This window comes from Pleuronectes platessa, chromosome 18 (genome assembly GCF_947347685.1).
Source record: "Pleuronectes platessa chromosome 18, fPlePla1.1, whole genome shotgun sequence".
In the NCBI taxonomy this organism is placed as follows: domain Eukaryota; kingdom Metazoa; phylum Chordata; class Actinopteri; order Pleuronectiformes; family Pleuronectidae; genus Pleuronectes; species Pleuronectes platessa.
The window spans coordinates 19,022,102-19,049,810 of NC_070643.1; the positions used below are offsets into that span (position 1 = coordinate 19,022,102).

Consider the following 27,709-nt stretch of genomic DNA (forward strand, 5'->3'; position numbering starts at 1 on the left):
TCTCTCTCTCTCTCTCTCTCTCTCTCTCTCCTCTCTCTCTCTCTCTCTCTCTCTCTCTCTCTCTCTCTCTCTCTCTCTGAGTCCTTTTCTGACTCGGTCCCGGGGAGCGGTGGTGAAACTCATCCTGACAGATCGTCCACCTCGTATCGATCAGGACGGAGAAAGAAAGACAGAAGACGAATTATCAGTGCCGAGCTTTTTTTTTTCTCCAAATGGGGATTCAGCGTACTGGCGCTCGCTCGCCGCAAAAACCATTTCATTACTGGTGGACGAGCGCGTCTTTGTTCGTCTGTCAACAAACGACAGGCAGCTCCACCCACTCCTGCTCGAGTGCTAATTATTCCATGTTTAACGAAGTAGCAAAATGGATTGTCACTCAAAACCACAGAGAAGTGAAGGGGTTAGTCAAAAGGCTTTTAGGTTGGTGAGGAGCGGTGCCACTGGGACCATTAAGGTTATGGGCACGTGGGGTGTGAGGGCTGGTCTCTGCCACTTTTTTTGGTACTTTAATTATTATTGTCATTACCTCAGTTCGCTCATTTAAAAGAGATTTCCTTTGTCCTTTGTGTGCACATTCTGTTCCAGCTTCCTGTTTGGTTTTATTCTCTCTTTCTCCCGTCAGTCACCAGGTCATGTGACACGCCTCCTCTTTCCTGCTCTCTCCTGCACTTCCTGCTCATCTCTGACCTTTTAGCATCAATTGACACTGATGAATATGTTCCACCTGTCACTCACAAATAACCAAAATAATGTACCTCACATGCACGTGCACAAACACACGTGAACAGCATCTGTGCTGCTCCTTCAGTCCTCTTTTCAAACAGCAGGATAATACAGTCATTTTGGGCAAGCGATCAAAGACACAATCAACACACACACACACACACACACACACACACACACACACACACACACACACACACACACACACACACACACACACACACACACACACACACACACACACACACACACACACACACACACACTTTCTCTCTCACTGTCCATCTTCATCTGACGGTTTTTTGATGTCTATGAAAACACAGGTATTATACATTATTCATGAAGACTTCTGTGACTTTTGGTATTATAGAGGAAAGATGGCTTTGTAACAGAGTGTGTGTGAGTTGTCCCGGTGTTCCTCATGTTGTGGGGACCTGCATCTGTCTATGAAGTCGTGTTTCGAGTCCACAGCCTTAAAAGGTCGAAAGGAAATAGTTGAATTTTGAATAAGGGGTTAGTCACGCTCTAATAAAGGTTAGAAATGAATGAGTTAATGTATTATTTTCTGAGGTCATTGATATTCGTCTGTCATGACTTATTTCTGGACACTAGGAATGTGGAAAAATACCAACATAAAATCTATCGTTAGATTTGTGTTAAAATATGCATTTAAATAATTCAATAAGCATAACTTAAGTAGTAATTATGTGAGTAAAATAAAAAATAAATGCAGGGGTGAGGGTTATCTATGGTCTAAATGAATGAATTCAAGCCTGAGGGACTTTCAAAGGATTTATTGATTATTATTTGGTGCGTATTTTAATTAATATTTTACATTATTTCCCATGGAAAATAAATAATATAATGAATGTATATATTAAGATGAGATTTTAACTAATCAGATGGAAGTTTAAAAAATTAATACAATTTGTGAAATATAAATCCCCTGGAGAAGCCTGCTTTGTTTATGGTGATCCATCCAAAAAAGAAAGGCAGAAATTCTTGTCAATGAATCTGTAAAATTATTAATTATTATACAACTATGGAGGTAATTTTGCAGTCAAGCATTCTGGAAAGTCAAATAATTACCTTCACAGATCATAAAGGAGAAAAAAGTAAAGAGTATTATTATATGAGTGACACTGGAAGGTTGTTAAGGAGAAAAGAAACGATAGAAAAGAGAACGGAGGCAGGGAGTGAGGTCACAGTTAAGATTGAAAGAACGGACGCACTCTTCTCAGTCAAAGCCTCCGCCAGCAGTAACACAAAGAGAAGTTCAGTCGCACGCACACTAAACCAAGAACACAGTGTCAATCTGCTCTTCACACACACACACACGCAACTGCAGGCTATTGTTTGCTATTCTCTCCTTCCTGTGCGAGCTGCATTATGCATCTAACTCCAGATCGCATCACGGCTCGAGCTGACACATCAAAACCAGGTGAGCACACATATAATCACCTGGAGGCTCCGGTGCAGACGTGGAGCTTCCACCTCGGCTACAAACAACAAACACGGGCTCCAGCTCCTGAGACGGAGGAAAAAGGAAGCGTCTGGAGCTGATGATACAAGTTATGAGTTCACTATCAAACTTTCACATTCGAATGGAAGTGAACTTATCTGATGCTCTAGCACTCAGCAGCTTCCCTTTGTAGGAAACTTTTGAATAATTGGCACATTATAAAAATAAATAAAAGGAAACATGACCCAGAACTTGAATTTGCTGGCGGATGTGTTCTGCTGCTGCTGCTGCTCGTGTTTTGTTATCTTTCAAGAAAATGTCTTCTAGGAACAAGAGGCCACGGGGAAGACGGGATCTTTCAGGGACCTTTTGTTGTGTAGAGATTTTAATAGTCTTAGATGTTCACATCAGCTGCACTGAACTCTGGTTAATCTCCTGAAATGTTCTGCAAGGCTGAATGTGAGAACACAACATGTCCAAATCAGAGGCTCTGGACAATATCAAGAGTTCTCCCAAGTAAAACTGAATTCAGTGGAATAATGTCCGGAGGATTCACTGAGAACGAGTGGGTGTGTTGAAAGGATCAAAAAATAAAAGAATACAAATATCTCAGGATAAAAAAAAATGAGGAGACTTTCACGTAGAACCAACAAATAAAGATTTCAACTTATAAAGATAACGAGACTCGAGAGTTTTTGGTTATAGAAGCCGAGGCCGGTGCCGTAACGCAGCTGACCCACAATCTGCTCCTGCGTTCACGTGAAAGAGAAACTGGAGTTCCATTTTCTCTGAGTTCATGTCTGAAGTCAGCGTCACAGATTTGGCCAAATCAAAAAAACTCATCTGTACGTGAATACAGAGTTTGGACCCAGCTAGTGGAATTAATTGTTTCCAAGACCTCACACACGTGTTCAGCTGCTCACACAGGCAGTCACAATGTGCAGATACTTCAACACACACTCTGCACACACTGAAGGGTCGGGCAGCAGTTGGAGGGTATAGTGTCGGGTCTGGCTCTGTGTTCGAGAGGACGAAATCAATGATGAATGTTGACAGCAGACTGAAATGGCTTTTCGCCCTCTCGCATTCATCTGCAGCACACTCACAAAAGCGCACAAACACACACAAACACACACAATCGCACAATGATTTTCTTCAAGTCGTGAAGGAGAGGTGACGGCAGCCTCTCCAATCCTGCAGGGGGAAAGTGCACGGCAGATGCTTTCAAAGCCTCATCACACGGCAGACACGCTGATAGGCTCTCATCACACGGACACACATCTGCTGATAAGATCCTGTATGGAAGCGCCGCGGTGACACATTCTAGCCACTGACACAGATAATGGTCAATAAACTTCAAAGGGACACTGAGAGGAGAGCGGAGTGTGAGGCACGAGGAAGGAGGACGGAGGAAGGAGGACGGATGGAGGTCGGCACGAAACGGCAAGGAGGCATTTCCTGAGACATTTGACTAATATAAAATCTATTTTAAGTACATTCAAGAAACCTAACTTGTCAGAAGGTTCCTTTTTTATTAATATATAAAGAAAAACATGAATATTATCTACCCTGTGGTACACTAGCTGAGTATTTTGCCGTCTTTTACTTTAGAGGAACAGTAACCGGATTCTTTTAAATCATGACCAGGACAGGGAATGTCAACACTGACAAGTACAAGGACACACTTCTTCCCTCGTGTACAAAAACTACTTTCAGACAAGCACCAAAGTCTGCACAGTATCCAGAACTTTCCCCGGCCGGTCCCCTGATGATATCTCCGTGAGCCCACGTGAGAATTAAGAAGGAAAAACGTCCAGACAACTCACACCGAGCGAGAGGGCGTGTGGATGACATGTCTAACAAGTGACAGATGTGAAACCTGGATGAATACAAATATTGCAGGATGAAAAAAGAAAAGATCTCCTGCTCCGATCTTCATTTATGTGAAAGCAAACTCCAGAATATGTCCAGACCCTGTTTCCCGGATATTTCATTTATGTTCATGTTTGAAAACAGCTGCAGTTATAATAAAATGGCTGAATTGAAAAGCTTGTCCCTGTTTTTCAGTGTCCTAAAATAGACCCTGGGGGTCATGTGATGTCCCTTTGCTCGGGTCTCTATGACAGGTTGATCTCTGGAAAAGATTTTGGCCCAAAATGGCGCAACCGACATCTCAGTTTCGGTTACCAAAGGAGGCAGGCAGAGGAGTCGCTCTCCCCAGGGGGCGACACCACAAGCCTGGCTGAACGTCCCACAGTCAGTCCTCCTCTTCCTCACTTCCACGCGTCCCTCGCTCTGGAAACTCTCTCCCCCTGTCTCGGTCTCTTCATCTCTCCCTTTACCCGGCTCGGCTGCGTCTCCATGTCTGTTCTCGGGGAGTCTGCTGTTCCCACAGGCCTGTTTGTGCTTCTGCTGAGATGACATCCATCTTGTCAGGAGGAGGAGGAGGGGGGGGGGGGCTCTCTTGTTCTACTTATTACCATCTCTGCCGCGTGTGCAACTTAACATGCTCCTGTGTGCCTATGCATATTAAAAAGAGGGAGAGGGTGCACGCAGAATGGAAAGACGAGCGCGTGAGGATGAGAAAGGGATGATTGAGAGGGATGCATCTATCAGGCCTGCTCATCATGGAAGGGTTAACAGGAAGCCAGCGTGCTGTTCCCTCTGGGTGCAACACCCCCGGCGTCTACCTCGGGTTAAACGGATGGTGGAGCGATTTATGTGACTGACGGCAGAGGAGGGGGGGGGGGGACATTTAGTTTCCTCTGGTTGGACCGTCCCCGGGGGTTTTCATGCACCTACTGCCACCAAGCCTTCATGTCAGTGGTTTTCTAAAACTCCCAGTGGAGGGTGCACGTCTTTAATAAAGTCATCAAAGTTTCCAATGAGCAAGAAGTTGTGTAGTTGGGAAAGTTTTCTCTCCTTCTTTCACTAACACTAATACAAAAGGCTCATCAGACACTGAGCACCAGACCAGTGCATCTAATGTACAGACCCAGGATCCACTGATGCACACTTGAGAATCATTTTCTGGAGTATTATCAGACACCATCAGACTCTCACCTTAAACAAATGCCTTCCTTGTACCGACTCCATTAGAAAAAGCACAGATCACAGGTTCAGCAGCTGTTTGATGTAAGAATTACAAAACTACATCCAGCCGTCAGTTCACAGCTCAACCTCTTTCCAAGCAAAGAAAAACACATTTAATAACATAGAAGCACAGTGGAATGGTGTGGACCATGAAACTAAAGATGCATTATTATTTGCTTTAAAACCATCCTACTTAAGCATTCAAGTTTCCTTTTCATAATTTAATTGAGGTAACAAATCCCTGCAAGATCTGAAAAATTCTACGGTGGCTGACCAAAGCCAGCTGGCACGTGCAAGCATCTTCCAATATGTCTGCCTGCCCCCCCCTCCGCTGCATCCTGATCTAATGATGTCGTATATACGAGCAGCTCTTCCCCTCATTATCTTGCTGAGGTTCTCGCTGTTTTTAATCTGTGGCCATCAGCCTGCCCCAGCAGTGGAGCGCTATCTGGCAAAGTGTCAGTGTGCAAACCACCTGGATGCCTCATCCTGAATATACACATACATATACACACACACACACACAGACACACACACACAATAAGCAGGAGAAAATGGAAGTGCACCAGTAGGAGAAAAGGAAAAGCTGATATGATCCAGGATCCAGCTTCAGAGGTGAGGGGAGCAGATGGAGTCGGAGACAGGTATTATCTGTGGTATTATCATTCAGATTGGTATAGGACGAAAGGGGGAGGGGGTGGTGTTTAGAGGGAATGATATCACCACACACACACACACACACACACACAGACACACTCACACAAACGGATATTTTTATCTGCGAGGCGGAGGAAAAGTGCAGGGGAAGACTGAGTGAGGCACATTTCCATCTAAACTCTGCGTGCTTGCTTGTGTCTGAGCGTGTGCATGCATGTGTGTGTAGCAGGAGAAAGTCAGTAGGTTGGGGGGGTGAGAGATAGAACCCAGAAACAGCCAGTGAACATGCAAGTGGGACAAAGAACAACACTGAACCCCGGTTAAAAGCATGCAATGACGCAATCTTGCCCCTTGTTGTCCGATCCATAAAAAGAAAGCAGTTATATTTCTGCCATAAGTCATAACCCCAGTATAACTTCTTGGCTGAGCCTTCAACAAGCTTACAAATCTGTTAAAACTAGGATCTCATGCTGCTTCCAGGGGAAGAGGTGATTTCTGGGCTGAATTGCTTAAACTGCTCTTGACAGCTGCACCCTGACTGATTCTGACTTCTCTCCTGGCCCAGTGTGCTTCAGCCTCAAGGCAAAGACATGGTGTGATCAGGACACGTCCACTAAGCCAGACAGCCCCCGTCTGGAGCCTCCCGACAAATACAAAAACACACACAGGCCACACGCACACAGACTCACACACACACACAAACAGAGAGTGGCTGACCCAAGCCTGCTGCAGGAGTTTGGCTGAGAAGGTGAGGAAAGCTCTGTCGGCCCTGGAGGAGCTGAAGAGAAAATGGCAATGGAGGCTCACACACACCTCAATATCCACTTTCCTTTATTACTGACACAGTTCAAGTGCAGTCGAACATTGTGGGATTTGTGTTCACGCAGCAAAGAGAGCTTCACCACATTGAGGACGTTCAGACCTGAAGATAAAACACACTATGATCAGGCTGTTGAGATGTTAAAGTGTATTATTATATCATTATACGCAAAGTACAAGGTAGAAATACACTGTTTATGTTGTGTTTTTTAAGATGCTGGTATGAAAAGCAAACATGGTGCAGAGAAAGAAACAACGTTGTGTGTCTGTGTGTGTGTGCGTGTGCAACATTGGTCTGATGAGTTGAACTGCCTTGTCACCCACCCACTGTTACATCAGAGCAGCACACTGTCATTCAGAGAGACAGCTGCATCTGCACACAACTCACTTCATCCCACAAACACACAAAAACAAAGATGTCATCCACATCCCAACACGGCAAAGCTCTCTCTCTCTCTCTCTCTCTCTCTCTCTCGTCCTCTCTCTCTCTCTCTCTCTCTCTCTCTCTCTCTCTCTCTCTCTCGTCTCTCTCTCTCTCTCTCTCTCTCTCTCTCTCTCTCTCTCTCTCTCTCTCTCTCTCTAGCATCAGACGGAGTAAATGAGACGTTTGGAAGTCTGATCTTCTCTTTGTGGTCTCGTAGCAGCGATGAGAGTTTGTGTTTTCACCTGTTTATCTCCTCTCCTGAGGGGATCCGGCTAAAGATGTGCAGCGACGGCCCCGGAGCCCCTGTATAATACTCCCATTACCAGGATGACATTGCCGCGTGCCATCCGCCGCCTCCCAGCTTTGTTTCTGTTCATAAGTCAACACTAGAATTCCCCCAAACATCCAGAAACCGCCTGTAAACCCAGAGCACAGACACCGACGGCCCGGAGAAACCTCTTCATAGACTCCAATTATAAGCCAAGAGGTAGGCAATTAAAATTTCCATCACAGGGTGACAAAGCGTCTTAAGTGGCTGGGCTATAGTCCCGAAAAGTAGCTTGATGACTCTATTCATTTGGTGCCTGCTGAAGCCTGCACCTTCCCATCACTTCTAATTAAGGAGGCAAGAAAAAAAGGAGAGAGGATCCAGACGCCTCCATGCAGAGGAGTGGAGGAGTGGATGAGAAGGTGAAGAAGATGAAGAGAGGGCAAATGGGAACAAGACGACAAAGTGGCAGTTTTGTACTTAGACAGATGAGAAGCACTCATTCGGTGGAGGGAAGAATAAACATCACCTGACGGGTTTTTTTTGTTTCTGTCACTATCCCGGGGAAGTTCAGTTCCCAAATTAATTCAGAGTCAAACCCATAAATATTCAAACGGTGAAGCTGAGACGTGAACTCCAGAGTTCTCAGAGAATTACAAGGTTCTGGAGGATGAGTCAGAGACAACTCCACCTTCAGCTTTGTGTTCTCATCTCCCTTCATCATTCAAACCAGCACTTTTCACATGTACATTAAAGGGCCGGTCCAGAGTTACTACTTAACCTGCTGACCACGGCTGAATGAAAATGTTCTTCTGTGACTCTGAGGCAATAAGTTGAGATGTAGAGTGATGATGTCACCTTGCGTATTGCTGTCATATCTTTATAAATAAAGTTGATATTGATTTTGACTGCTTATGTTTGCTGATATGTGCTAATATACAAACGTAAACATACCAATTTTAATATGGGTGCTATAAGTTTGGTTGTTTTTGTGTTTTCTTGCATGTATAGTTATTCATTATAGAAGTTTAGTGTGTTATAGTTTCTTTAATATTGTGAGGTTAGGACATTTTTCAAGTAATAGTTCATAGCTCTTATATTCTGAGAGTGTGTGAGATTGAATTTCAGGGAGCTGCTGGGCCTTGGCGGAGGTGCACACTCTACTGACGACCATTTGTTCTCTTTCCTTTTGACCTTACTTCACACATTCCCTCAAATCTCCGACTCCTGCAACAGCTTCATTCTCCTGTGTTCCTACACCGTCTCCATCCTGTGGTGAGCCTCACCTTTTCCCTTTACTCTCTCTCCTCCTTTCAGCTGCCTCTCCAGCTCTGCCTCTTTAATCTCTACACCTTCATGTCCTCCTCTCATCTCCAGGAACTTCTACGGTAGAGTTCATATTAACTTCTCTCCCGTCCTGGATTTGTTTAAAGCACCAGGTAACTCCAGATACTTCACACACAGAAACGTTCTCCTCCATGCACATCCTTCTGGAGGAAACCCGTGTAATTTGGGCTTCTTCACTCCTCATGCACCCACGAGGCACTTGGCTCAGAATGCTGCCTCTCTAACCTCTCCCCCATCCCTCCACTTCTATATTCATCCCTCTCTCCTCTGCTCCCTTTATTCTCCCATCTCTCAGGCACATGTAACTCTACAGGGACCAGCCATCTAAAGCCCGGCCAGTAATCCTCTCAGGATATTGAAATGCCAATCCCACCTCCTCCTCCCTGACCTGCACCTCCGCTGCCTCGGCACAGCCTTCCTGCATCCCTCTCTTCTCCCCTGCCTCCGCTAAAGGGCTTTGGATCGACCACTGGGGGCAGAGACATTCAACACAAGTCTATCCACACACACACACACACACACACACACACACACACACACAAAAGCACACACAGGAAAACGTACAAAATATGGAACAATGTCAAGGCAACGTGTCGTTATTGCAGCTTTTCTTGCACATATACACAAATCAAGCGTGAAGCAATGCACACATCGTATGGCGTGCAAGCATACGTCAAAGTGCTGTCACACACGCATGGCGTGCCACACTCAGTGCACACACAGACACACACGCATCTATGTATGCATTCCTAATCCACAGCTGGATAAGGGGCCCCATGAGCCCAGGGCAAAATTGATCCCCCATTTACCCGCCCCACGCCCCACCTCCTCACGCAATCCCAGCCATGTTTCTATCCCCCACTCCCTCTTCCCTTTTATCCATCCATTCATCCTTGACACACCATGCAAACCTCCCTCCTTCCTCTGGGTGGCCTGGCGAGTCCTGATAAAGCCCCATCCGTCTGGGAAGAAATCCACCCCCCCCGTCCACTGTGCATGGTGCGAGCATCCAGTACGAGGAGATACTTGTGAAGAATTCAATTTGTATTGGATTCTAATGGAAGGTAATGCTGGATTTCAAATGATATTTCAGATGCTTTCTAATAAGAAAGAGTCTTAGTATAAATTGATGTTGATTTACTCCCTGTGAGTCTGTGTGAGTCTGTGTGTGTGTGTGTGTGTGTGGGGTTGGGATTTTTGGCCATAAAATAGCACCAAGCTCCTTCTCTCGGAGTGTGCCCTTAATTCCTGAGGCTGGCGAAACCATGCCCCCCGCTGCTGACAAGCTTACCATGCTCAGAAAATCAAATACCATAGAGTACAGTAAGAGAGGATGAGGGCGAACAGAAGTGAGGAAGAGGAGGAGGAGGAGGGTCGGCAGCGGTGATTATGTCATGACATGTGGAAGGAGGGATCGTGGATGGAGAGAGGTGGGGGAGAAATTACCGTCCAAGAATAGTGAGGTGATACAGGGAGCAGGAAAGGATATGGTGTAGGGAAATGAGGAAGGAAATAGAGGGTGGAGAAAAAAGAAGAGAGATCTGGATACAGAGGGAGGAGGAGGTTAAAAAAAGCAGAAAGTAATAAAGTGATGATGAGGTGGCGAGAGAGACAGAGGGTGTGTGTGTGTGGGTGTGTGTGTGCCGGTGTGTGTTAGCTTTGTGCCAAATCCCTGCTGCAGTATTTATAAAGGTCAGTGAGTTTTGATGGAGTAAAGTCTTGTTGTGGAGGCGCCCACACATGTACGGACACAAGGTTCAGGTCTGTGCAGGAGCGTTCTCTTCCAGTTCTGCGGCCGACCTGGTTGAACAGGATTTCTGGACATTATTCCAACATGAGCCGGAGACTCGGATCAGTCTTCCCCACAAAAATGCCGCGAGGGTTAAAGTGAGGACTCGTCTCCATCTCTCTAAAAGTTTTGCTTTCCTTCCCTAGCAGTGATAATACATGCATACGTATCTGAATTCAGCACAGTAGCATTAATGTATCTGGATCCGATTTGGATTATTGATTCCATTTTTTGTGGGATTTATTTTACACCGTCTCTTGCTTCCCAATTCCGATACCTGGACTTTGCATAATGGCCGATACTAGTGCATTTAAAAACATAACTTATACATATTTTAAATATTAAGAGAATGAATACAATATAGCTGTCTTTGATACATGTTGCCATTTTCCTTTTGGGACTTTAAAAGATTAAATATTGACATTAGGGGCTAATAAATCTGATGCTAGTATTAGAAGATTTCCACAATTTGCATATTATAAATGTTTCAATGACAACATGACGGGAAATGCTAACGACAAGAAGAGGTTGCACAAGAAAAAGAAGAAGCTTTGCCTTAATTTAAATTTTAAACCTTTCATATATTATATGTAAGGACACAAAATAAGAATTGTTTCCTAAATTCTAATTAAAACTTCTTTAAACGAACATTCACCCTGCACCGACTCACACGACCCTCAGGTGGCGCTGTCCACTGAGCTGAGCTGGTTCATGTGGTGTTGAGTTAAAACTGCTGATCTGAACCGTGCTCTGTTGGTCATGTCCGGTATAAACACAAAGGTCATTTCAACAAAAGCAGACATGTGACATTACACTGAAAGTAATTCTACACATTTCAACATCAAATACCGTTTGTTATATATCTCATACACACACACACAAACAGACACACAAACACACACACACACCAAATGTCAGTCTAAATCCTCCCCGACACAGAAAGTCTTAAAGTCTTCTGAAACCCCTGCGAACACACTCTCCTAACCCCTTGTCCAATCCCTCTGGATGACATGGTTAGAGGGACAGCTCACACTCTAATACCCCATAATAACCACGAATCAACGCCATGGCAACTGCTGACATGACAGACAGACGGGGACGGGGGGGATAAAAGAGGGAGAAAGGTTGAGAGAACCACGGGGACAGGAGAAATAATCACCGCAGGTTTGTCCTTCTTTCTCCCTGATAAAGTGTCCCTCACCTTGGGTTGAGGTAAATCCCTCTGGGCAGGTGGAGCCGGCTCAGCTGAGGCTTGTTAGCTAAGTTAGTGTCAGCTGTTTTTATCGTAGACTTCAAACGATTGCAGGTAAAGGAGTTTTGATTTAGAAGCAGGAGCGATGATTTAAAAGTGTGTCCAGGTGATTACAATGGAGGAGGAGGAGGAAGAGGAGGAGGAGGAAGAGGAGCTACATGTTCCAGTAAATTGTTACAAATCAACTGTTTGATAATCTTGTTCCATTTGCAAATTATAGCCACGCCACCTTTTTTGGTTAATTTAGGATTTGCAGTCTGCTTCAGAGGAATCAAAGAAATCAAGTATTGCATTGAAGAATGATTTTATTTTGAAGGGCATAGCATCGTGCTGATTCAAATTATGTTGAATCCCCTTGTATCTTAACACGGGTGAATCGTACTGTATTGCATTAGCAGTAACTTCATGTGTATCTTCATATAAACATTTCCTTGCTAAGCCTTTTGTTTTGGTTTTGTAACCAATCCCTGGAATGTACGACTCAGTCTCTTGGTTCCAAACCTCCTGTAAAATGATGTTTCAAGCAAACAAACTCAGACAAACTCTGTTACTGGTGAGACGAGCGAGCGAGCCTTAAACACTTTTCCACTTATGGTTTGTTTCTACTTCTAAGCATTGATTTTGTGACTCTTCAAATATCTTCTAATGCATCTCCAAGTTGAGAAAACGCCTTTTGAGGAATTCCAGATCCCTGAGCAGGGTTAGGAAAATGATAACGAGCACAAACGGGTTGTGATAACAAACGGGAGGAGAGTGGTAGTGATGTGTGTGTGTTCAACCTCTGGAGTCCAGATGTTGAGACACAACACTAACATAACCTAAACAGCTGGTCAAGAGGATCTAGGTCAACAAGTCACGTGCAGATTTATTATAAATACTCAACACTGATCCACTGTGTACAAACAGAAGCACATTCCAGTCCCAGAGCCCATCTCCAATATAACAATTAAAAACTTAAAAGCATGGAGTGGTTTATTTTTTTATTCACACTTCTCCATTCATTATGCAACACATCAATCTGAACTAATTTCCAGTTAATGGCGATCTCTCTCTCTCTCTCTCTCTCTCTCTCTCTCTCTCTCTCTCTCTCTCTCTCTCTCTCTCTCTCTCTCTCTCTCTCATTTCCATATATGGGCGTGTTTGTCAGTGTTAATCTATGTAATATGTAATAATATTGAGCGAACCGGACGTCTATTATCATTTACTGCTTTTTGGAACTTTGATGGCCTAAGTTGAACGTTTTATTCTGGACCAGAATAAATGGAAGATGGTCCATATTTATATTTACCATTCACACATTCAAACAATGCATCTATGAGCAGCACTTTCTTTATGATACATCCCTCATACACACACACACAGGGGAACGTGGGTTTCAGTATGTTGCCCTGCAGGATGGGGGAGACGGGGATCGAACCGCCAACCTCTACCCAGTGGAGGAGCCGCTCTACCTCTTCAACAGTAAAGCTTTTTTAATCATTTCTTCTAAACTATATCTCATTTCTGTTCCTCTCAGTTGTCGGAGTGAACTTTGCCGAGCCAGAGCTCTTTAAGGGTTACACACAAAATAAAATGTTAACTCCTCTTGTCGACTACAGACACCTGCAGGAATATATCATATTAGTGGTTGCCACTTCTAGCACATGGTTTTGTCGAGCTCTTCTTTTTTGAAGCGCCCGGCTAATGGCCTGCTGCTTCTGCTGATAATACGATCACCTCCACCGGAGACTTTTGTGCTCTATTGACACACACACTGCCACTGCAGGGGGGGGGGGGGAAGTGTGTCTAATGAGCTTGTGCTACTTAGTGTACACATGAATGAAAATCACTCTGCAGGATGCACACTTGGCTTTGAATGCCGTGTGCGATGTGGCTGTATGTTGCAGCAGGCAGTGTGAGAATCTACATAAATTACAAGGATATTGAAAAGTCACGGTGTCGTTTTAGAGTACATCAGTTTATGATGTAAAGGGGGTGGAAGTGTGTACATGTCTTGTGTGTATGTGGGCGTGTGTGTGTGTGTGTGTTGGCAGAAGCGGCCCACCCCTGTTGACCGAACTCGGCTAGAAACCAAACCTTGGAGATCTTCAGAGATTTCGAGTCAAATGTGCAAATACATTTAGTAAACACTAAATCTAATCTAATAATTGAGGCTATTTTTTCTTTACCAGAAACTAGAAGAATCAACCGGATCCATATCTGAAAAAAAATCTCCCATAACACATCCATTAACACAATCTACTGCAAATTAGCACAAATCTTATCAAACGTTTAAACTCTTTTTTTAACGGAAAAGCAGCAGCAGATTTCATCAAATCGGGCCTGGAAGTCCATTTGCAAGATACTAATAGACTCCCCTCAAACTTTAGGATGCTTAAATCGAGGAACCCCCGCACAGCAAGTTGATTTAAATTTAATTTCTAGCTCACACGTGATGTAGCCTGAATTCTCAAAGTGTTCCAGAGACACGCAACTGAGCTAGTTTGTCTCGATTGAGTGCATTTGCCAGATCATCTTTTTGTCACTGAAAGCGTGACCCAGTTCTTGCTCAGCTGTTGTTTGTCTCCTGAGAGTTCAGACTGGTACAGTAACTTAACATTTAAAAGGGCCCCTTCCTCACGCAGTCCTCTCAGCCTGTGTGTGTTTAGATATCAAACTGTGACTTACCAGGAAGGTTTGTGGACACGTTGACCTGCGTGTAGAACCTCTTGCTGGGCAACAGCTCCGACACTCCGTTCAAGGCCTCCACGGTGAAGGTGTAGTTGGTGTTGGGGAGGAGATTGACCAGGGTCACCGTCCTCTCCGTCAGGCCGACCTGCTGCGGCACGAAGCCGACGCTCGCCCCACACGGCTCACACTGCCTCCCGAGACACCGCCGGCAGCCCACGCTGTAGGTCAGGTCCAGCCGGCCGCCCGTGTCCGACGGCGCCGCCCACTCCAGGATGAGCGTGGACTGCTTCAGGCTGTAGACCAGGTCTCTCGGAGGGGAGGGGGGCCCTGAGAGAAACAGGAACAAGGGAAAATTGTCTTTTTTGATTTGTTGTTTTAAAGCCCCAAAATAATTCATGAGTCTCTTTCGAAAAGGCAAACAAAAGACAAGACAAACAGAGAACCAGACTAATATATATTCCCTCTTTTGCAAACCTTTCTGGCAAAACACATCCTCTGCCTCGAGCAATTTAAAATGACAAAATATCTTGGATTTTGACGATTCGTGCCAATATATATATATATATATATATATATATATATATATATATATATATATATATATATATATATATATATATAAAAGAAACACCACAAAATAAAGGCTGGCAGTGCTTCAAATATAATAAGTATAAAAAAATATCTACTTTCTGGACACACAATGCATTAACTCTTTTTTTTTTTACCTGACCTTGTTTATGTGGACCCATGTGTTCACATCTCTGTGACCTTGAATGAAGCTGGAAGCAGATTGAAAAAGGCCTCGTGCACACAACATGTCAGAGTCCACCTGTGTGGCTCCAGCGTCAGAACGCTAGAGAAGGAGATTTGTCCCATGACTTCAGAACTAAGTGCTTTGGGTTTCAGAATGTGACGGGTTCAGTTTGCACAGTTTGATTTGATGGGAACCAGTTGATCCTAATGGGAGGAGGAGACTGAGACAAGCATATGTGGAGTTATCATGGTTTGGCCATGATGGTAAACAGAACATTAATTGGAGTGAGATGAAAATGGGATTAAACGTGATGCAAGGGGAATTAGAATAGAAGTGGGAACTGAATGAATGTTGAATATCCAGTGTGTGTGTGTCTGTGTCTTTGTGTCTGTGAGCTTGAACTCCAAATTATGTCAACAGTGGTCTGTGGAACAAAACCTCCAAACAGCATCAGTGACTGAAGGGGTGTCGTCTTTTGAGAAAGCTCCTCATGCTCCTGGAATCTGATTCTGATTTGATGTGTTGAAATACACCAAAACCAGTTTGAGCTGAAGATAAGATAAGATCGCCAGAATGAGGGGAGATATATTTATAATAAACTCCATCCATTACGGAAATAGAGGTTTGATAGAAAAGCACAAGGATGTATGCTATATTTGTGCAATAGTATAAATAAATATGTATCTATATACTTAAGTATACATAAGGTTTTGTCTGTTAAAATGTATGCAGACGCTCTCTCTTAAGGAAAGATGTGTAATCATAACTGTCTCTCGATTACACATAAGTCCTTAAGACCCATGAAATATGTAGGAAAACAACATTCACCTTCTCCAGCCACCTATCTAAATTAATGAAACTCATCCACAAGTTGAAACAGAGACGTGTCAAACAAAAGGGCTGAAACAAATGTCAGGTTAGACGCCTGAATCTCATCAGTGTGTCCGTGACCCGACCGACCTGAACCTTTTCCTGCAGGTCTGTGCACACGGAGGCTAAATAGAGCTCGGGTCCATTAAAGGCCATGAATTTTCAATGTGCCCCTGCATGTGTGTGCATGTGCTGCATGATGAATAAGTGAAGATGTGCAGCTCTGTGCGAGCTGTACAACACATCACACATCAGAGTTGCCCCCCCCCATTTCCAGACACACTTCGAGCACAGGGTTACGCAAGAAACCCAGAAACCATTTCACAGTGAGAACACAAACACACACGAACACACACATACACACATTTGAGGGCGACACAGCTGGGCCCTTTGTTCACAGCTCCCTCGCCCTTGCTCTCCCTCGTTCTCTTGACGTTTCTCTTTCCTAACGTCTCAACTTCGATATCAGAGTGTCTCTTCATAAAAGTTTTGCTCCTCAACATCATAAGACATAATATTCTACCCGGAGGATTTAAGACAATTTATTATTTATAATTTTGCCCACAACAGACGCTAGAAGACTCAGGTGATTTCCACAATTTATAAATAGTTGTTTTCAAGTAACGAGACACAATTGAGTGAGTCCCACGGTCAAGAAAAATAATAACGTAGCTAATGAGTTTTTAATTATTCTAAACAATAAAGATACATTTAATTAATACTTCATCAAGATAACATGAATATCAATTTGTAGGTGGCTAAGATAACAGCACATTTTATGATAGGTTATCTATATCTAGATATACAGTATCTGCAAGCGTAGAGAGATAGTTTAGCTAATTGAATATTTAACTATATGAGGCTCTTCTAACTGTGATCTATTTTGGGCAATGTGTTGTTTAATTAACTTCTATATCCACCAATCAGGAGTTGCTCTTTAAACAAGAGTGAAGCTAAAGATAAGAAATCCGGAAGAAAATCTAAACGTGCTCTTATTTAAAACTTTTGCCATTAAAGTCAATGAGGAGTCTGTATTTATGTATTTTCCATAACCCACATGCTAAATAACTCTTCCCCTGCAACTTACTGCCTCCTCGTGAAACTCGTGGTCTCCCACTGCTTTTCAAAATCGACTCTCGGAGCCGCACATTTGGGAAAAACGTTATGCGTCCCTCTGAGGTAGTTTTTCATTATAAGGCTGGTGTCATTGCTCTGTCAGCGGTGGTTTCAGTCTGTCAAAGGAAATACTCCCCCCCCCCCCTCCGTCTCCGAAGTTTTCCTCCTCCCAGCCACCCGGGGAATATTTAACTGTGTGCTGTAATGGAACATTTTGTAAATGGCTGGTAATTAGCTAATGGTAATTAGTGGTGTCAGGAAGCATTACCAGATGAATCTCATCGGAAACATGTGGCGGCGTGTTCTTTCATCTGGTTCTTTAAACAATAAAGAGCCTTTTATTCCAAAGAGGCAGCCGCGGCTTTAAACTACGGTAACCACACGAGGGTTTAGGGAGAATTCTCCGGCATTAATGTCAGAGGAGAAGAATAAAACCTCGCTGGTATTATTCTTTAATTGCAGGGATAATAAAGGGTGGATATCAAACCTCGTTGGTCGGGCTAACGCTAATGCCGTTTTCTTTTATTCCTAAACCGCTAGATTCATCAAGCGCTCCCTTTCTCCAGCTGCACACATGCGGTGGATTAGGCAAATCTGGGGATGATCATAATTACCGAATCAATCGTGTAATTAATGTGGTCATTAGGCTGCTATAAATGTTATCACACAGGGATCACAGGGCGCTGCGATCAATATTCTAATTAAATCCCTCCAATGCACCTAAGCTAGTATGACCACACACACACACACAGACACACAAGTGAAGCGTTTGCATACAACCATGCATGGACAGACATAGTGACCTTATGGTTTCGCTGCCCTGAGTACTCCCAGGATATTGAGCCCATTATTCCTCCATCCAATTACTAAGCTAAATCAACAGGCTGTTCTCCATGCAGGGATCGATAGAGCTGCCCTGTACGCTCCTGCTTCCATCGGCTTGGCAGTGCGTCTTTACTGGAGGAGAATGGAATTCAGTGAGGGAGAGGAGAGGAGTCGAGAGACGGCGAGAGGTGTGGGACGAAGAGATGGGGTCAGCGGGGAGGAGATGATGTAGTTTGTCGCTGGAGGATGGAGGGATGAGATTTCGGTTTGACGGAGGGAAGAAAGATGATAGCTCTGCACGCGTGGAACGAAAGGAGAGGACGGAGAGGAAGGTAAATTTGAAAAGGCAGAGCGGAGAGAGAAGAGCGATGAGCGGCCGGGTTGAGAAGACAAATCAGAGAGAGAGAGAGAGAGAGAGAGAGAGAGAGAGGAGTAAGTGTGTATGCAGGGGTCAAAGACGAGGAATGGAGAGGGTTAAAAGAAGACAGGATGGTCCAGTCGAGGAAGGTGGATAATGGATGTAGAGCAGAACAGGGGATGAGTGATGTCAGGAGAAAAGGTGGATGAACACGGAGAGAATGCACAAGGTTAAAAAGATGGAGAAACTGGCCGTGATGACTGCATAATGTGGTCATCGGGTGGGGAGGAATGAGGGATGGACGGGTGATAAAAGGTTAAGAGCCAGAGGACATGGCTGAAGTGGATGGATACGTAATGACTGGATAAAACCACAGAGGGTGAAATCACAGGTTTGGAGAGGTTACAGTTACAATTAGAGGAAAATCCACCTTAATACATAAAATAATGTGTACGAGGACATTTGGTCTATGGAGAATGAAGTCAAACTGTTTTTGCTGTACGTTTAAGATAATTTATATAAACAATATACTTATAAAAGGGGAAAAAAAATTAAGAAATATTTACATTTAAGTCTGTAACTGTAAAAACTTTGACCACATGAAAACAGTTTTATTAACAGAGCACCAGACGTTTCCCTATGTATTGGGGCAGACTAATTCCTGGTCAACAGTCTGGGCAGCACGCTTTTGGGTTTGGACTTCTTTTTTTTATGAGCTTTCAAAATCCAACCACTTTAGCAGACGACTTGAGGGCGAAGGAGAGGTGAAGGTTGGGGGGGGGGGAGGATGAGACACAGAAATGGTGCGATGAGGAGTCGATGGAGGACGAAGGATAGACGGTGAGACACAGACTGGGGGAAGTGGGTGCAGGTCAGACAGAGGGGTGGATGAGATGAGGATTGGGGGGGGACGAGGAGGACAGGATGCAGGGTGAAGGACGGGTAAACCACGGGGGGGGGGGGGGTGGGGGGGGGCGGGGGAGTGATCTTTATGGATATAGAAGACGCGGAGATATGAGCGGTTGAATGGAGGGGGTGAGATAATGATTGGCTTACAAACATGAAATTGCTCACTTAGTGCAAAAAAAATGTCCAGATGGAATAGTACCTCATATAAGTGTGTTACAGGAAGGAAGGACAGAATAGCAAAGGTCACCATGCACATATGAATATAATCAAATATAATGTTATTACGTGTGCACGGTGCTGAGGGAGTGTCCAGGGGAGTCCTGAAGTGGTCCTCCTCACACACACACACCACGGATCCCTCCTCCTCCGCCACACTGTTGGCCGGGCAGGGGAAACACTCCTGCTGCCTGGAGGACATCTTGTAGGCTCCGGGGGGACATGCTGTAAAAGAGGACACACAAAAAAATGCCAAACGTCAGATAATGCCAGAAGGAATGTGATTTAATCGTTTCTGCTTTATCTCAACGACAAGAGTAATCCCTGTGAAAGATGGAGATTTACTCACATGGGGATCAGCACATGAATCACACATTGTTTTCTATACACGACCTAATAAAAATGCTCCAGCTCCTTTTTAAAAGATAACATAAAACCATCTTATATCATTTATAAGCATCTCGGGTTCTTTGCATGTAAAACGCCACTAAGCACATCTGCATTTTTAAAAGCCTGAGGACAAGAAAAAAAAACTCTAATCTCCCTTTCAGTGCACGAGAGAGGAAATAAAGCAAGTGAATCCACAGGGACGTACAGACGATATAAAAGATGGGATTAGAAGAGAAAAGTAGAGGAGACTAAATCCATCTGACAAACAATTGTCACATTACGTGTGAACAGTGGCCTCGGCTTCAAAGGCTTGAGCAGGATTGAACCGGCTCGGAAATGAAAATGAAAACAAGCCGATGTGACACGCAGCCACGCAAACTACACAACTTCAATTGATGGTAGTTTCCCTCATTTGCCATTTATTTGCTTCTTTTTTTTTCTAAATGATTTCCTACGGTGGGTGAGACGTCTCACAAGCTTATTCAAGGAAACACAAAAAATGTAAAAGCCACAAAACGACAAAAAATGCAACAACACAAGTAAAGAAGATAAAATTTGATGCTTGTCTATTTGAGGTGTTACGGTACGGGTACACCTTACAAGAGGAGCTCACCTGTACCGTAACACCAAGAATAGACAAGCATCACATTTTTCGTGACGGCTCCCGACAGTAACTCTGCTCGTTTCATTGTCAACATCCATTGTCGCTCACTTCTGCTGTGGTTGTGTTTCTTTTGTGGTGCTTCTGCAGTTGTGTTGTGGTGTTTGTAATCTTGTTGTACATTTTTAAGTTAAGTAAGACATGTTTTTATTTTTGCATTTGTGTTGTCTGATTATAATTAGATTCTGGCTTTAGCAGTTGTGTGTGGATATTTGCATTTGTGTCGTGGCTTTTACAATTGTGTTGGTGCTTTTATAATTAAGTTGTGGCATTAGCAGTTGTGTTGTGGATTGTGCAGGTATTTTGTGACGTTTGCATTTGTGTCATTGGTTTTGTGGTAAAGTTGGGGTTTTTGCATTTTTGTATTTGTGTTGTGGCTTTTACTGCTGTGCTGTGATGTTTGCATTTGTGTAGTTGCTTCTGCAGTTGTGTTGCCATTTTGCATTCATCTTTTCCATGTGAGACGTCTCTAAGCGGTGGAATCCAAACCGCGGCACATCACACTACAAAGGGTGACAATGTGGACGAGGGTGATAAGCTCTCGTGACCTTACGTGTGCGGCTCACAGGAATATAAACCGTGTAATAGAAGCTTATCAGTACATCTGTGACATCGGGTGGGGGTGCATGCAAACACAATTCACAAACACAAACAGAATAAAGCAGGTTATTTTACAGCCTCGCTCTTTGCGGTTCTCATTTCTCCACTCGTCGGGTCTTTGTAGCAGGAGATAATAAGTGTGAAATCAAGCAGCCGGCTGAAGCCTAGATCTCGCTCGATGCTCCGGTCGCCCCCTTTTTCTGAGACCGTATTCTTAACAGCAGGTCTACATTAACAGCTCGGGCATGCCCCCCCCCCCCCCTCCTCCTCCCTCTCATCTCTAACTCTATTTCTATCCTCGTAATAAATCTGTCTTATTTACTTTCCCTTTCTCCCATTGCTCATGGCTTCTCGATTCATTTCTGCCTCACGTTCCTCTCTCATCTGCCCGTTTTATCTTATTTATCCTCGATCGATGTTCATCCTGCTGATCTTCTGAAAAACCAACAGCGCTACAGAGTTTCCTCTCCGCGTGTCGACTCTCCAGGTTTAACTGACTCGATGAGCAGCTTCCTAATTGTTTTAATCGGCAGGGCGTCGTCTTTGGGTTGATTTTGTATCAAAACCATAAACTGCACATAAAGATGGACGACAAGAAAGCTCAGTATAAGTCAAGCTAAAGCGCCTTGATTGCCCCCTAGTGGATGGCTGCAGTATAGATTGTAAACCGCTACCTCCCTGTTAGTGGATGGGATATGGGCTCAAAATAAAAGTCAAAATACAAGTTCTAAATGATGGTTTCTGCCACGTTTGGTATAGTTCTTATCACAGTGAAGTCCAAGATCATGATTTACACCTCAGACTGACTTGTGATTGGACGAGGACGTAAACAGTTGTCAACAGATCCAGGTGTATAAAGGAAACGTCTTAATACACGAGAGTTGTAGAAACGTCAGAGTCAAGATCAAGAGAAGATTTAAATGACTCGAAACACTTGTTTTTCTACATCAGGACCATTTAGCGAATCTGCCTGAACTCTATTCAACAGAATGAGATCACAGACAATGAGACATTTGTTTAAAGATCACAGACAAGTTTAACATGTCCTCAACTGTCTGGTTCACATCTTTCAAATGTCATTCACGTTATCAGCCGACCGACCATGAAGGCTCGGCTGCGTCTCCAACAGGAGACAGACAAGAGGAGGACGGGGGAGCGACTGACACGAAACACACTGAACAGCAAATTGAGCTTGCTGGAGAAAACTCTTCACATCTGTCTCCCACCTCTGCTGCAGCGTCACACTTTGACCAGGGTCGGTAATAAAGAGAGGAGGCGACGTGGACACGTGTGAGGACAACAAGACACAGCAGGCGCAGAGGCAAACACAATCCTGCAGCCCTGAAATGCTCATGAACATTCATGGACACACAAGCAGTGTAACGGAGGGGGCCTGTCTTGTCTCACCTATTCAACTCGGACATGCATGCAAAACATCCACACACACACACACACACACATGCACAAAAGGCCTGCCATCACACATTGATTAGCAGGCGCCGTCAGCCTCTCCTGCCTCCGACCAAAGCGAGTGCACGACTGTGTGTGTTTTGTGTTTTGTGTCCTCGCGCTCATGTACGCCTGCGAGTCGCACATCTGAAGCTGTAAGAATCATGTAATCGACTTTCTAATGTCTGTCATTACACGGAGAAAAGCCTCGAGCTCACAGCACAGTCAAGCATGAGAAAGACACACACACACACACACACACAGACACACACACCCTGTAGAGGCTCTTTGTTCATGACCACGCTGCATCTATCCCTCCCTCACCACGCCATCAACATCAAGCACCAATGGCGCCAAAATCAAGGCAAAATTATGCATAGATCCGCGAGAGGAGGAATTGGTTTAGCATTTTCTACCCATCATGCTTAGAAGCGAGCTGGCCACACTGGTGTCTGGTTGAATTTCGGACTTATCTCTTCATTTCAGTGTGGACACGCATTTCGGGCAGCCCACCTTGGAAATGTGTGTCTAATGATAGGGGTGTATCAAGACAATATGTGCGGCTCAGATAACACAAGGAGCTGGCTGTGCACGCCGCCCGTCATCCTCCACGGCGAGGGACGGTTCGAAGGGGGCGGCCATCAGCCAATGCCAGGCAAGGTCACGTCAATCAAAACGGGCTCGACGCCATCTGCCAATGGGAGAATGTGGAATCTCTAAAAAAGCTTCCAACTGTGACTCAAACGAAGAAGAAGAAGACGCTTGTAAAGAACACCAGCTCGGCCATTAAGAGACGTGCTTTCCATCCCTTCTTTGCCCTTTAATTGTGAAGGTATATGAATTGAAATATTAATTAAAATGGAAACAAGAGCATCAGGGGGATAGAAAGACAGGGGGGGGGGGGGTGTTTGGGAGACATGGGGAGACAGAAGGAGAGATCTGCCAGGACCAGCTGGCAAAGCAACTGATCAATTTGTCCTATGTGCCGACGGGGAGCCTCCATTAAATGGAACAGGGCACCACATGTACACAAACACACACATATAAAGACATATTCCTTCAAGGTGCAGCAATATAGATATGCAGCGACATGCCAAGTCCATTGGAGACGGACAGATGGTGTGTAGAGAGACAGAAAGACAGTCGGCTAACTACTGTACAAAGACAGCACGGGGGACCGGGACTACCTTCAGCTTGACAGAGAGACAGACAGGGGTGGACGTGTGACGCATACGAAGGAGACACACTGAAAGAGACGGTGACAGCCAGTGAGACTGAGGTCATCTATAGTGGGAATATACGCCACACAAGCTTTGTCTGGTGTGTGTACGAGTGGAAAGCCCGAGGGTGGTCGGATAAAATTAGAAAACTCTATATCAATCTAAATCAGATGAGTGACAGTAAGATATTCCACACTGAGATGTGCCAGAAGTTTCACCATCTAATGAGTGAAATAAAAAAAATAAAAAAAGGCCAGAAGAATCTACATTTCAATGAGTTCACAAATTACTTTAATAGACTTCTCTGCCTTTGTCGAGGGAATCAATTTACGCTTTGCCCTTCACTCTTTTATTTCCCCTTCCCTTTCTTTTCCCCTAACCTTAAACACACGCCCATTAATAAATCATGAGGTTTCTTAATACAATAAATGCGAGCAATGAATTGTCCCTTTGCCTCCGTGACAGTACACATTGATTAATATTAATCACGCTAAAGGAGGTTTTGCTTTGGACACTTGTACAGACACACACACAGCTTAACCTCCACTGACGAGCAAAAACACAAACCAACCGAAACACACAGAAGCCAAATGACGGTGTTGTGTCTAAAATATTTAAATTGTTTGTTTTTTAGTGGCCTTTTTAGTTTGTGTTGCGTTTTTGCAGAAGGTTTTAAAAGGTAATGCACGGAAAGAAGAGACAGCACGAAGAAGAATAGGACGTGACTCCAGCAGGTGGAAATCAATTATTAATAGAGTTTTAATTCTGCATTATTTCAGACGGTGGGCAGTTTTAGCATCCGCAAAAATAATTTCCATTACCGTCAAACAACTTCGAACACACACACATACACACACAGACACACACACCTGGGTCCTCCAGGTCACACGGATAGGCGTGTTGGACAGAAATGACTGATGGGTACATTTAAGTGTTTCAGGTTGGGTCAGATTATAAAATGGTGAAATGATGAGGAGGTTGTGGATCCCAGATAACTTTGACAGAATAAGACCACTTGGAATTGGGCTTAACTGAATGGAAACGGTTCTCAGAAGACTTAAAAGCCAGCGGTGAATAATAAGACTCTGGCTGAAGAGACGTGGATTTGAACCAAACTGAATCAGAGTTAAAAGTACTTGAGAATAGCTGGAGCTTAGGGAAATGGGCTCGGGGCAACTGGAAACCTGAATGCTACTGTACTGTACTGGTCACATATATTCCCTCTGAATACATAATGAAAAAATACCCTGCAGGTTTTGTTGCACAAGCAGTTTATTAAAACCCGTATTTCCCTTTTCACAACTCGCACTTGTGAGATATTTTCTGCAAATACCCCTGAAGAACATGTTTTCACTGAAAGCCCCCTGGTGGCCAAAGTCAATATGACAGGAGCAAAGGAGGAAATAGGGTAAGGATGTTATAGAGCGACAAATTGTGGGAGGACGTCGGGATGAGTTGACAAAGATTGTCCCGGACTTTCTTTTAAAGGTTCAGTGTGTAGAAAGTAGTGACATCTAGTGGTGGGAGGTTGCATGTTGCAGCTGAACAGCCCTCACCCCACCCTCCCCTTCCAAACATGATAGAGAACCTGTGGCAGCCCTCAGTTTTCATTAAGCTTGTCCAGTTTGGATCCAGTAAGAGTGAATGAATTCTCTCTACTACGGCAGAATGTGAGTTTTATAAATCTGGATTTGTTGGTTTTTAATGTCTGATATCAAGGATTTTGAATATTCCTCAGCAAATGGTTGTTAAAGCAAAATGATGCATTCAACCTGCTTCCAAAAGTACTTTTAATGTTTGAAGAGTCGCTAACTTCCCTCTGCAGGATTTCAAAGTGCTCCATCGAGTTGGATCCCAGTTCTCAGCTCAACAGCACAACAGCCTCTCGTCTTTTGTAGGAAAACAAACCCCCATGTGTGCGGATGCCTGGAGAACAGCAAACCTTAAGAGAGCTGTCGGCCTCCGTGATGACTAAAGAGGAGCACAATTCAAATTCGCTGTAATCACTCCATTTTCTCCCGAGATGCAAACGGCAAAAACATATGAGTCAAACTCTAAGAAACTGAAAAATTACTTTGAATACCAGTATCGAATCATCCATGATGGAGGCTTTTGGTTCTTATGGTGTTATAGGTTGACGTTAAGTGACTGATGAAAAAAGGCAATTCGGTGACACTCTCCGTGCTCGGCTCCTCGCAGACAAACAATCTCCTCTCGCTCTACATGCAGTGTCATAACCTGTCGGCGCAGGCTAGCTGCTTTGGAGATATGACCAAGGCCTGAATGACAGTGTAAATCCCTGTTATTAACTCAAAGTAAAGACCTCATTCAGGTCCGACCACTGACTGGCGGCTGCCTCGGTGTAATCAGGGAGAAAGCTCTGAGCCGTGCCATTCGGGTCAACGCTTTTCTTTATCATTTCACTGGCTGTTCTGCCCTGGCTACCACAGACTGACATCACACAGGGAACACAGGAGGATAACTAGCAGACAATGCCAGCAGGGGGGGGTATTAATGTCAGCTGTGCTTTTGCGCCGCAGACGTGTAACTCACAGCGACAAAACACACACGAGCACATTCTATTTATTTCAATGTAAACAGCAGCAGATTCAGTCACTGGACGTCTCACCAGAGCGGTTACATCACAAAACAGACACGTGGTGATTCGGTTGTTTATCACGTCTGCAGAATTAGATCTTTAAATAGAGTTCAAAGCAGAGACAAATTTCTTTCTATCGGCTGAAGTCGACTCTCTAATGGAGTTGGATTATTTCTGACAATGTACAGGTAATGAGAATCAACAGTAAGAGACTGCAGCCATAGAAGCTCTGTGACGCTGGCTGGTAATTACATGGTGCTTAGGCTAAATGCTAACATCAGCACACTGACATGCTGATGTACAGTTTGTATTTACATTAAGCCACGAGTCGGGAAAATGTGCAGAACATGTACTGTCATCTTTGAGGATTCAGAGTAATCACATGTCAGTAAAGATTATTTCAATGGGAACCAACATTTCTGGAACATGGTTTACTAGCTTCCTGCCAAAAGCTGCATAATCTGTGTTTGTTAAAACCGGAACATATCAATTAACCTGATTTGAAAGGTGTGTGGTTAAACTTTACTGTTTCACTAACATGTATGTGTATGCACAGTGTGGAGGGCCGGTCTCCCACCATGTCCCCTGAAACACTGCTGGCTACAGGAAGTGTGGGGGGGAATCACCAAATTCATATATTTCAGTGTATTTATGAATAAAGTGTCTTCATCTGTGGTGTAATATGCAGAGTGCAGCACGTGGTGTGAATCCATGTCCTCCCTGAAGTCCTGTGTGTTATCGCTGGTCATGTGATCCCATGTTGAATGTGACATTAAAGTGGGACGACGTGTCTCACGTGTACATGGATTCAAACTAAACAGATTCACTTCCTCTCGTGCGTACACATGATGAGATCAGACACATGGACTGAGGGGGCATATCTGTGATTTATGAACACACACTGACTCACTTCGCTGAGGCTCTGACACGCACACACACAGACACACACACATAAGTCAATCACTGGCTGTTGACAGAGACGACTTCTTCCTCGTCCTCTGTTCTCGCCGCGCCCACTAATATCCATGTCACTCTCACGTTTACCTTTCTCTCATCTCATCTTCTCAAACAGCTCTCGACTGCTATCAGCTCTGCTCCGTGGCAAACCCTGCCTCTCCTCCTCCTCCTCCTCCTCCTCCTCCTGTTTGCTCCCTGCTGCCCTCCCTCCCTATTTTGTTTTATCCATTATCCGCTGCCCCTGCTTTGGCTCTAGCTATCATTTTCACAGGATTTATCAG

At 44.3% G+C, this 27,709-nt stretch overlaps 1 protein-coding gene across 1 annotated transcript in view; it reads right to left on the reverse strand.

Annotated features, from left to right (window-relative positions):
• The window catches only part of LOC128461428 (ephrin type-A receptor 10), an 82,603-nt gene that overhangs the window by 3,371 nt on the left and 51,523 nt on the right, over window positions 1-27,709 (reverse strand). Inside the window, exons 4-6 of the mRNA XM_053446352.1 lie at window positions 19,622-19,777; window positions 14,502-14,831; window positions 6,778-6,857 (exon numbers count right to left, since the gene is read on the reverse strand). Coding sequence (XP_053302327.1) covers window positions 6,778-6,857; window positions 14,502-14,831; window positions 19,622-19,777 — 566 coding nt within the window. The remainder of the gene's footprint in view (window positions 1-6,777; window positions 6,858-14,501; window positions 14,832-19,621; window positions 19,778-27,709) is intronic.